The 12,986-nt window shown below is 37.6% G+C and overlaps 1 protein-coding gene across 6 annotated transcripts in view; it reads right to left on the bottom strand.

The window, feature by feature from the left end:
* Positions 1-12,936, bottom strand: part of MRPL47 (mitochondrial ribosomal protein L47) — a 38,698-nt gene extending 25,762 nt beyond the window's left edge. For 3 of the 6 annotated variants that reach the window (XM_034999410.1, XM_034999402.1, XM_034999393.1), the window contains exons 1-3: positions 12,802-12,936; positions 9,339-9,490; positions 8,520-8,580 (exon numbers count right to left, since the gene is read on the bottom strand). In XM_034999410.1, the coding sequence (XP_034855301.1) occupies positions 8,520-8,580; positions 9,339-9,490; positions 12,802-12,899 (311 nt within the window). In that variant the 5' untranslated portion in view covers positions 12,900-12,936. The other 3 variants (XM_034999419.1, XM_034999437.1, XM_034999430.1) reach the window with 3 other exon arrangements.
* Between the last annotated feature and the right edge of the window lie 50 nt (positions 12,937-12,986).

A 12,986-nucleotide genomic window follows, 5' to 3' on the forward strand; every position in this document is an offset into this window, starting at 1 on the left:
TGGGATGTACAGGAGGGAGATTTGTTTGTTAATCTCGGGACCTATGCTGGAGGGGCAAGGATCTTAGGGAGATTTCTCTAAGAACAAAGGAATTTGTAGGTGCCATTTCCCTTCCTTAGATACACGGACACCTATGGGAACCAGTGTGGTGCAAACACACTCCACCTCACTTGTGTGCCTGGCCCCCAACCACTTCTGCAGATCTACTCCCTCCAACCTGGCCACCTCCCACAGCAGACCAGCACAAACTCTACTAACACTGTGCACCTGCCCTTGTGTTTTTTTTTTTTTTTTTTAAAGATTTTATTTATTTATTTGAGACAGAGAGAATGAGAGACAGAGAGCATGAGAGGGAGGAGGGTCAGAGGGAGAAGCAGACTCCCTGCCGAGCAGGGAGCCCGATGCGGGACTCGATCCCGGGACTCCAGGATCATGACCTGAGCTGAAGGCAGTCGCTTAACCAACTGAGCCACCCAGGCGCCCCCTTGTGTTCTTCTGTGGACATGCTCCCTCCAACTCTCTCTCAGTAGGAGTCCATCCAAAATGGCACCACAAGCCTGGCAGTGTGCAAGTAGCCCTGACAGGGGTCAATACCACTCCAAATTGACTCCTATCTTGGGGAGAGAGGAACTAACCGCATACACTGGTTCCCCCGTGGTCCCAGCAGTGGATTGGGAGCAGACATCTGCAGACCTTGCCGAACAATGAAGACTTCTTAGGGGACAACACAGGGAGAACACCCTGCAGTTCAGTGTAACCACAGCCCTGGCAAATACCTGATCTCACCCAACTCAAGCTAAGGTGGCCCCAGACTGGCACACTAACAAGACAGGGACCAAACCCTGCCAACAACACACAAAGCAAATCATTGTAGATGACTAGACTGACAATCCAAACACACCTCAGACACAAGAGTAGGGTGCATGCAACACACATAGGAGATACCCCTAAAGTGCCAGGTTCTGGTGAACAGGGGACACTGCACTGCAGGGCATACAGGACCTCTTCTTCATAAGGCCACTACTTTCAAGAGCAAGAGACATAGCTGACTTTCCCAACACATTGAAACAGATGCAGAGTTAGACAAAAATGAGGACACTGAGGAATATGTCCCAAATGAAAGAAAAGGACAAAATCACAGGAAGAGACCTAAACGAAACAGAGGTAAGTAATTTTCCTGATAGAGAATTTAAAGTAATGGTCATAAAGATACTCACTGGACTTGAGAAAAGAGTGGAGGACCTCAGTGAGACCCTCAATAAACAGACAGAAAGTATAAAAAAAAACCAATCAGAGATGAACAACTCAATACCTGAAATTAAAGATACACTAGAGAGAATAAATAGCAGACTACAGGAAACAAAAACAGATCAGCGATCTGGAGGACAGAATAATGAAAAGCAATCATGCTGAATGCGAGAGGGAAAAAAATGACAATAGACTTAGGGAACTCAGCAACATCATCAAGCATAGTAACATTCGTATTATAGGGATCCCAGAAGGGGAAGAGAGAAAGGGGGGCAGAAAATTTATTTGAAGAAATAATAGCTGAAAACTTCCTGAACATGGGAAAGGAAACAGAAATTCAAATCCAGGAGGCACAGAGAGCCCCCAACAAAATCAACCTAAGGAGGTCCACACCAAGACACATAGTAATTAAAATGCCAAAAGGTAGTGACCAAGAGAGAATTTTAAAAGCAGCAAAAGAAAACAGTTACATACAAGGGAAACTCCATAAAGCTATCAGCTGATTTCAGCAGAAAATTTGCAGGCCAGAGAGAGTGGCATGATATATTTTAAGTGCTGAAAGAAAAAAACCTGCAACCAACAATATTCTATCATCCAGCAAAGTTATCATTCAGAATAAAAGCAGAGATAAAGAGTTTCCCAGATAAAAGTTAAAGGAATTAATTCATCACTAAAACAGCCTTTTAAGAAATGTTAAAGGGGACTCTTTGGGTGGAAAGACCATAAGCAGGAAAAAGGAAAGTAGGAAGCCCAAAAGCAGTAAAATTAAGTATATCCACAAAAATCAGTCAAGGAATTCACAAAATAGAAGGATGTAAAGTATGACACTATATACATAAAACATGAGGAATAGAGGAGTAAAAATTTGGTGCTTTTAGGATGGGTTCCAAACTTAAGTTACCATCAACCTAACATAGATTGCTATATGCACAAGATGTTTTACATAAACCTAAAAGTAATCACAAATCAAAAACCAGTAATCAATACATAAAAAATAACAAGAAAGGAATCCAAATATATCCCTAAAGAAAGGCAGCAAACTGTAAGAGAGCAAGAGAAGAAAGGAACAGAGGATAAAAGCAATCATAAAACAGTAATAAAATGGCCAGGTATCAATAACTACTTTGAATGTAAACGGACTAAACGCTCCAATCAAAAAACAAAGGGTGATGGAATGGATAAAAAAGCAAGACCATCTATATGCTGCCTATACAAGACGCATTTCAGACCTAAAGGCACATGCAGACTGAAAGTGGAGGGATGGAAAAGCATTTATCATGCAAATAGAAGCAAAAGGAAAATGGGCAGCAATACTTATATTGGACAAAATAGACTTTAAAACATTAAGACTGTAACAAGAGACAAAGAAGGACAATATATAATCATAAAGGGAACATCCAACAAGAAGACATAACAATTGTGTATTTTTTATGCACCCAACATGGGAGCACCTAAATACATAAAGCAGCTAATAATGTAAAGGAAATAATTGATAGTAATACAATAGCAGAGGATTTTAATACCCCACTTACATGAATGGGGAGATCATCTAAACAGAAAATCAACAAGAGTGGCTTTGAATGACACATTGGACCAAATGGATCTAACAGATATATTCAGAACATTCCATCCTAAAACAGTAGAATACACATTCTTTTTCAAGTGCACATGGAACATTCTCCAGAGCAGATCACACGTTAGGCCACAAAATAAGTCTTAACAAATTTTAAAAAATCGAAGTCATACTATGCATCTCTTCTGACCACAAATGCTATAAAACCAGAAGTCAACTACAAGAAAAATATGGAAAAAACACATATACATGGAGGTTAAAATAACATGCTACTAAAAAATGAATGGGTGAACCAAGAAATCAAAACAGAAATTAAAAAAAATACATGAAGACAAATGAAAATGAAAATGAAAACAGCAGGTCCAAAATCTTTGGGATGCAGCAAAAGCAGTTCTAAGAGGGAAATTTACGGCAATATAGGCATATATCAAGAAGCAAGAAAAATCTCAAAGAACCTAACCTTACACCTAAAGGAGATAGAAAACAAGCAACAAACAAAACCCAAAACCAGCAGGAGGAAGAAGATAATAAAGATTAGAGCAGAGATAAATGAAATAGAAACTAAAACAATAGAGCAGATCAATGAAACCAGAAGCTGATTCTTTGAAAAGATCAACAAAATAAACCTTTAGTCAGACTCATAAAAAAAAAGAACCCAACCAAAATCATAAATGAAACACCTGGTGACAAAGAAATAACAAGTACTGTAAGAGAATATTATGAAAAATTATATGTCAACAAATTGGACAACCTAGAATAGATAAATTCCTAAAAACATATAACCTCCCAAAACACAACCCGGAAGAAATAGAAAATATGAACAGACCAATTACCAGCAATGAAACTGAAGCAGTAATCAAAAATTTCCAACAAAAATTTCCAGGACCAGATGGCTTCACAGGGGAATTCTACCTTTTATTTTTTTATTTACTTATTTTTTTAAAGATTTACTTATTTGCAAGAGAGAGAGAGACACCACACACACACACACACACACACATACACACACAGGTGGGAGGCACACAGGTGGGAGGAGCAGAGGGAGAGAGAATCTCAAGCAGACTCCCCACTAAGTGAGGAGCCGACATTGGGTTTGATCTCACGACCCTGAGATCATGACCTGAGAGCATCAAGAGTCAGATGCTTAATTGACTGGGCCACCCAGGCACCCCAGGAATTCTACCTTTTAAAGAAGAGTTAATATTCAATTCTTCTCAAACTATTCCAAACAATAGAAGAGGAAGGAAAGCTTCCAAATTCATTCTATGATGCCAGCATTACCCTCATAGCAAAACCAGATAAAGACTACAAAAAAAGAGAATGCCAGGCCACTATCTCTGATGAATTTAGATGCAAAAATCCTCAATGAAATATTAGCAAAAAGAATCCAACAATACATTAACAAAATAATTCACCATAATCAAGTGAGATTTATTCCTGGGATGAGAGGGTGACTCAATATTCACAAATCAATCAACATGATACATCACATCAACAAAAGAAAAGATAAAAACCATATGATCATTTCAATAGCTCCAGAAAAATCATTTGACAAAATACAACATCTATTCATGAAAAAAACCCTCAACAAAGTAGATTTAGAGGGAATACACCTCAAGATAATAAAGACCATCTATGAAAAATCCACAGCAAACATCATACTCAATGGGTGGAAAGTGAGAGCTTTTCCCCTAAGGTCAGGAACAAGACAAGGTGTCCACTCTCACCACTTTTATTCAACACAGTACGGGAAGTCCTAGCCATAGCAGACAACATAAAGAAATAAAAGGCATCCAAATTGGTGAGGAAGAAATAAAACTTTCACTATTTGCAGATGACATACTATTTGTAGAAAACCCTAAAGACTCTACCAAAACACTACTAGAAAAATGAATTCAGTAAGGTCACAGGATACAAAATCAATCTACAGAAATATGCTGCATTTCTATATGCTAAAAGTGAAGCAGGAGAAAAAGAAATTAAGAAAACAATCCCATTTACAATTGCACCAAAAATAATAAGGTACTTAGGAATAAACTTTCACCCAGGAGGTGAAAGAGCTGTACTCTGAAAACTATAAAACATGTAGATGAAAGAAACTGAAGACAACACATACAAAAAGATATTCCATGCTCATGGATTAGGAGAAAAATTATTATTCAAATGCCCATACTACCCAAAGCAATCTACAGATTTAATGCAACCCCTATCAAAATACCAATAGCATTGTTCACAGAACTAGAAATAAGCAATCCTAAAATTTACATGGAACCATAAAAGACCCTGAACACCCAAAGCAATCTTGAAAAAGAACAAAACCGGAGGTATCACAATTCCAGATTTCAAGTTATACTACAAAGCTGTAGTAATCAAAAGAGTATGGTACTGGCACAAAAACAGGCACCTAGATCAATGGAACAGAATTGAGAGCTCAGAAATAAACTCAGGAAGGGCACCAGGGTGGCTCAGGCAGTTAAGCCTCCGACTCTTGGTTCAGCTTAGGTCCTGATCTCAGGGTCCTGCTCTGTGCTCAGTGGGGAGTCTGCTTGAGATTCTTTCTCCCGCCCTCTCCCTCCCACTCTGTTCCTCCCCGCCTCACGCACATGCTCTCTCTTACAAATAAATATAAAAAACCTTAAAAAAAAAAAATCCACAATCATGTGGTCAATTAATCTTCAACAAAGGAGGCAAGATTATGCAATGGGAAAAAGACAGTCTCTTCAACAAATGGTATTGGGAAAACTAAACAGCCACATACAAAAGAATAAAATTGGACCACTTTCTCACACCATACACAAAAATAAACTCAAAGTGGATTAAAGATCTAAATGTGAGACCTGAAACCATAAAAATCCTAGAAGACAGTACAGGCAGTAATTTCTCTGATAACAGCCACTGCAACATTTTTCTAGATAGGTCTCCTGAGACAAGAGAAACAAAAGCAAAAATAAACTATCAGGGGTGCCTGGGTGGCTCAGTCGGTTAAACATCCGACTCTTGATCTTGGCTCGGGTCTTGATCTCAGGGTTGTGAGTAGAAGCCCCATGTTGGGCTCCACACTGGGTATGGTCTACTTTTTAAAAAATAAATTAAAAAAATAAAGTATTGGGACAATTCAAATACAAAGCCTCTGCATAGCAAAAATATTTGCAAATGACATATCTGATAAAGCGTTAGTATCTAAAATACATAAAGAATTTATAGAACTCAACACCAAAAAACCCACAAATAACCAAATTAAAAAGTGGACAGAAGACATGAACATTTCCCCAAAGAACACACACAGATGGCCAACAGACACATGAAAAGATGCTCAACATCACTCATCAATGCAAATCAAAACCACAATGAGCTATCATTTCATACATGTCAGAATGGCTAAAATAAAAACCACAAGAAATAAATATTGACAAGGATATGGAGAAAAAGGAATTCTTGTGTACTGTTGGTGGGAATGCAATCTGGTGCGGCCACTGTGGAAAACAGCATGGAGGTTCCTCAAAAAGTTAAAAATAGAATTACCATATGATCCAGTAACTTCACTACTGGGTATCTACCCGAAGAATACTAAAATAAATTCGAAAAGATATATGCATCCATATGTTTATTGCAGCATTATTTACAACAGGCAAAGTATGGAAGCAACCCAAGTATCCATCAATAAACGAATAAAGAAAATGTGGTATATATGTACAACAGAATATTACTCAGCCTATTAAAAAAATGAAGTCTTGCCATTTGCAACAAGGACGGATCTAGAGGATATAATGCTAAGTGTGAAATGAGTCCGAGAAAGACAAATACCATATGATTTCACTCATATGTGGAATTTAAGAAACAAAACAAAGTAAAAAAGAGACAAACAAAAAAACAGTCTTAACTCTAGAGAACAAACTGATGGTTACCAGAAGGGAGGTGGGGGGGTAGTGAAACAGGTAAAGGAGATTAAGAGTACACTTAGGGTGATGAGCACTAAGTAATGTACAGAATTGTTCAATCACTATACTGTACACCTGAAACTAATATAACAACACTCTGTTAATTATACTGAAATTAAAAAAAAATGATGCACCCTATAAGGAGATGATCTCCAACAGTTGGGCCTGGAGAAGATAACTTTAGATGGGAATTGCCAGAGAATTCTCCCTCTTAACCTTCCTTGTTACTCAAATGTGGCCTTCCGAGGTTCCCAACTGTTAGGCACTTTCCCTCCAAGGTAGGACACGACAACCAGGAAAGGTCCTTCCTGGCACTGAAGGACAATTCCACTAAATATAGAAAAACTGAGACTTGATTAGCACCGCTTTCAAGGAAAGATCTTGATCAAAAGAGGGAAATGTGAGAATTAATAAAAGGAAAACCTAAGTAAGTGGATTGGAGATGATGGAAGGGGATGCTGGAAGGGGGAGCCATAACACTCCATGTCAAGTATAGGAAAAAATGTCAATTACAGATCCCTAACAGAAGAATCCTCAACAGGAAAGAATCAATTACAGGCTCCAACAGGGAAAGACATACATTGCCATCTCCTATAAGAAATTACTTCTGCAGCTCAGCCAATGAGAAACCATCATCACCCTGAACTCTTGCTTTTCTCCAATGAACTTTCATTCAAAACAACCCTGCTCAACTTTCTCCTCCCTCTCCATAAAATAGTATTCCTTTGTTGGACTTGTCTATTGTTTTGCCATAGCTTTCTTGTCCTCAACTTCAATTCTGTTATTCCTGAATAAACCCATTTTTGCTGGTAAGATAACTTTTATTTTTAAGGTTAATAGCAAAATGGGTGAGGAGGGTGAAAAAGTACAAATTTCCAGTTATGAGTAAGTCATGAGGATATAATGTACAGCATGGTGACTATAGTTGATAATACTGTACTTCATATTTGAAAATAGCTAGGAAAGCAGATTTGGAAGTTCTCATCACAAGGAAAAAAAATTTTCCAACTATGTACAGTGACATATTTGAACTGGACTTATTAAGGTGATCATTTTACAATGCATACAAATATCAAATCACTATGCTGTACCCCCAAAACTAACATAATGTTATGCCAATTACTCCTCAATGAAAATAAATACAAATAAGTAAATAAATAAGTAATCCATTACAAATGCAACCCTGTCTTAAATTCTCTCAACCCTCTCTAATTCATCAGGAAAATCTGCCAGAAATATCTAGCTAAATTCACTCTCCAACATACTTCCCCAGAGTAAATAAGCTAAAGATTACAGACCATGCATAAGGTAATAAAAAGGAGGAAGGCCTAAATATAACAAACTCTTCCCATTTCATTAGTTTACTAAAATTGTTAGTATAAAGATGCTAGTATGACTAGTAGCAGTAACAGTAAAATTTCTAAATCCCCACATACTTGAGAACACTAATTTGTCTTCACGTAATTTAACCTGTCATATTTATAAAATCTATAATGATTTTATATATCATCCATAGTATTATAAGACAAAACATGTTACTCAATTTCTTACATCAAATAGATATGTTTATACATCATTGTTATACTTTAACTGCTTCAAACACCTACACATATGTATTTCCTAAGATTTTACTTTTAAGTAATCTCTGTACCCAATGTGGGGCTTGAATTTACAACCCCAAGATCAAGAGTCACATGCTCTACTGACTCCAGTCCAGCACCCCTCGAACACTTACATATTAATGTACTCAGTATACTTACCAAAGTTTATGTAAATCTTCATTACTTTTATTCCTTAATTGCTGACAGGTCCATGAAGCTCCTATTAAAATTATGAAATCCACAACATGAAATAATATTCTAGCTATGGGCCTGTGGCAAATTACTTAACCTCTCTAAACCTATTTGCTTATCTATAAAATATAATAGTTTTATGATATTGTAGTGTAACACATAATTAGTATTAAACTGGCATTAAATTAGGTAACATATGAAAATATTTGTAATGTGACTGGCAATAGCATTCAAAAAATGTTATATTAATATAGAATGTATTTGCAAAATTTAATGACAAAATACTTTATATCATCATAAATTTTCAATTACTTCTAAAGAATGAAATCTAAAACCTTAAACCTCCCTTCAATTAACAATTTTTTCTTTTTTAAGCATTTTATTTATTTGTTTAGAGACAGAGCACGAGTGTGCACACAAGTGCGGGGACGGGCAGAGGGAGAGAGAATCTCAAACCACTCCAGGCTGAACAGCACGGAGCCTGGACACGGCTCAATCTCTCGACCCTGAGATCATGACCTGAGCCAAAATTGGGAGTTGGATGCTCAACCAACTGAGCCACCCAGGTGCCCCTCAGTTAATAAATTCAACTTACTCCTCTTCTAAACCTTTTGCCAACCTGCCAATTAACAATTAACTCTACTTACATTATCCTTTTAATTTTCTTTGACATTCCCAAAGGAAATCAAAACGAAACACCTAAATGATTTCCAAAGTGCATAAATAATCCCAAACGATAGAGGGTTCAATAAATATATTTAATATTGACCAACCCAAATATCTTACCAGATTTCACTTTTTCTTCCCCCCAATTCTTTGGGTCATCAAAAAATTCTTCCAGTCCTTTCGTTGACAATGTGGTATGAAGTAATCTACACTGGTGAAAAGATGTGACATTTGGTATGTTCTTAGGCAAAAGACTAAGAGAAAACCTGCAACTGAACATATATAAACAAGTGATTAAAGTTTTACAACATTTGGATTTCATAAGCAATAATCGGAATCATTTCCTCATCTACCATGTTAAAAAAATTACTCAGGGTTTCTGCACAAGAAACAAACATAAAATACTTTAGAAATTAGTTTTAATATTGCATTATAGATGTTGCTACCCTTTAATTTCAGAGGTTAATATATTCACATGATTTTGGAGGTAATATATTGATATAATTATATTTTTATTTTTTATTTTTTAAGTACGCTCCAACATGGGGCTTAAACTCACAACCCCAAGATCAAGAACCCATGCTCTAAAAGACTGAGGCAGCCAGCCACCCCACTGATATTAATTATATTTCAAAGTAACATTTTTAGGTCTTTCATACACTGCTAGTGGTTCTATGAGCAGATAAAAACATTCTGAAGGTTAATTTTGCAAACATGTATCACAAGCCTCCATGCTTCCCCCTTCGACCCAGTAATTCCTCATCTAGAAACTTCAACTAAAAATATTATAGATGGAAATTGATAAGTAAAAATGTCTATTAAAGCATTATATGTGATATCCAAAAGTTGATAATAATGTAAATATGCAACCAGGAAATGGTTAAAAACATATTTGTGCATTTTTTAAAAAGATTTTATTTATTTGAGAGAGAGCATGTGCACGTGCATAGGCACTCGCACAGGGGGAGGGGCAGAGGGAGAGGGAGAATCCCAAGGCGACTCCATAGTGAGTGTGGACCCTGGGGGGGGCGGGGCGGCTCAATCCCACAACCCTAAGATCATGACCTGAGCAGAAATCAAGAGTTGGACACTCAACAGATTGAGCCACCAGGCACCCCAATTACTGTGCATTCGTATGATAATTTCCCCAATTATGCATTTGTATGATAATTTGTATGATAAAAAGAGAGACGGAGAGCACAAGCAAGGGGAACGGCAGGCAGAGGGAGAAGCAGGCTCCCTGCTGAGCAAGGAGCCGGACATGGGACCCGATCCCAGGACCCTGCGATCATGACCTGAGCCGAAGGCAGACACTTAACTGACTGAACCACCCAGGCGTCCCTAAAAATCATGTTTTTAAAGAATATTTAATAACTTGGTGAAATCATTGAAAACATAATAGCAAAGTACATCACAAGTGTTGTATTCCTACCTAAAAAATTTAACCTGAGGGCGCCTGGGTGGCTCAGTTGGTTAAGCGACTGCCTTCGGCTCAGGTCATGATCCTGGAGTCCCGGGATCGAGTCCCACATCGGGCTCCCTGCTCGGCAGGGAGTCTGCTTCTCCCTCTGACCCTCCTCCCTCTCATGCTCTCTGTCTCTTTCTCTCTCTTGCAAATAAATAAAATCTTAAAAAAAAAATTTTTTAACCTGAATCTAACCACAAGAATGCAATCAGACAAATCCAAACAGAGGGATAATCTAAAAAGGCTGATTTTATAAAAAAATGTTCTGGATTAAAGATAATGAAGGAGACATAACTAATGTAACAAATGATCATTGACTGGACCCTGGATAAAAAATTATGAAAGAAAAAAAAGATATTGGCAAGATAATTGAAGACATTTGAATTTGGACTGTATGCTAGATAAAAGAACAGTGACTGTAGTATGTTGATATTACATTCTCCAGTGTGATCATTGTAGTACTGTAGTTAAGACAGTGTTCTTGTTCTTAGGAGATATATGCTGAAGTGTCATGTTTGCAATTCTGACATGCCTCAGTTAGCTCAGAAAAAAAATATAAAGGCATGGATATAAAGAGATATAGAAAATGTGACAAGGTTTGGTTGTGGAATGACTGAGAGGCAAAGTGTTCACAAATGAGCGGCTCAGTTGGTTAAGTTGGTTGGCTCAGTTGGTTAAGCCGCTGCCTTTGGCTCAGGTCATAGTTCCGGGGTCCTGGGATCGAGCCCCACATCGGGCTCCCTGCTTGGTGGGAATCCTGCTTCTCCCTCTCCCACTCCCCCTGCTTGTGTTCCCTCTCTCGCTGTGTCTCTGTCAAACAAATAAAATCTTAAAAAAAAAAAAGGAAAATGTGACAAAATTGCTAAGAATTGCTTAATAAAGATGAAGAGTATATGGTTATTCTTTGTACTGCTCTTACAATTTTTCTGTTGGTTTGAAATTTTTAAAAATAAAAAGTTGGGGAAACAAGGATAAAGCACAAAACTGCATATATGTAAATATGATTCTGGCTTTATTTCAAAATTACATGTGTATATATGCAAAATTAAAGAGTGGAAGGAGATCTTTATGTATCAGTGGCAAAAATTATAGCCTATTATTACTTTTTTCAAAACACTTTGCCTTATTTTCCAAAGTGTCTGCAAATTAACAGATATTCATTTAGTAATAAAAATCTAAAATTTACTTTGAAGAAAAAAGGATGAGGAAGAGACAATTGATCCAAGTTTGTCACCTTTATCAAGTTACAACCTTTGAGCCTCTACAAAATGAAAAAAATATTTTTATCTCTAAGGTAAGTGTAAGTTATAATACTGTAGTACGTAACAAGATGCTCAACAGCTGTCTGTGCTGGATTCAAGGGCACATATATTACTTCCTTTCAAACCAGGCGATGGGCTCCATTGCCAGAGGAGTGTGGAGCCTACTTAAAAAAAAAAAAAAATATATATATATATATATATTTATCTCTATATATATACATCAGAGAGAGATATATATATATAAATAATTTTTAAAAATCTGACATACCCAACTATGTATAAAATTCAACTCACTACACACAAAAGCCAATATAAGTGGGAAACCATACACCATAAACTCTAGTCGGTCGGTCCAGAAAACAAACTGTTTTTCCAGAAATAATGAACACCATATATAGGACGTTCCTTTCTCACACCTGCAGGGCTACTTTCCGTTCATTTGACTACTTTTCATTTATTCACTGAACATTACCAAACAATCTCTGTGATAGATTCTGGAAGTACAAAGGCCCCTTCTTTTTTATCCATCCAAACCTGACTCCGTTCCATAACAAAAAACTCTTCAGTGCAACTCACCCAGCCAAACAGGATGCTTCTGTACCTCTAGGTTTAATTCAACAAATACTGGGTATGCACAGACCCCATGGACTGCCTGGTCCACAGTAGGAGACAACAAAACTTTTGAGGAAAGAACGGAAATGTCGGAGATGGGCGACTTTTCTAAGGTCATGCCCTCCTCACCCAAGCGCGTTTGGTCTCAGCCATCCGCACGGCCTCTCAGGGTTTTCAGCATCTCGGCAGCCAAACAAGATCTAAAGTCGGAGAGGAGAACAAACCTACTCCTCACATCACTTACCCTGTGCTAGCTAGGGCCTGAGGACTTAAAAGTGACCTGGAAACCTTCAGGCCGGTTAAGACTTTTCTGCAAAGAACGCCGAAACTGGCCGCGGCCATATTGCCACAGAAGTAAGCACAGCCCTGTTTTCCTCCAATAACGTCACTTCCGCCGACCGGATGGAGGAAACAGAAATAGGCTTTGCC

Source organism: Mirounga leonina, unplaced genomic scaffold (assembly GCF_011800145.1).
Source record: "Mirounga leonina isolate KUSES-001 unplaced genomic scaffold, KU_Mleo_1.0 Mir_115, whole genome shotgun sequence".
Taxonomy (NCBI): domain Eukaryota; kingdom Metazoa; phylum Chordata; class Mammalia; order Carnivora; family Phocidae; genus Mirounga; species Mirounga leonina.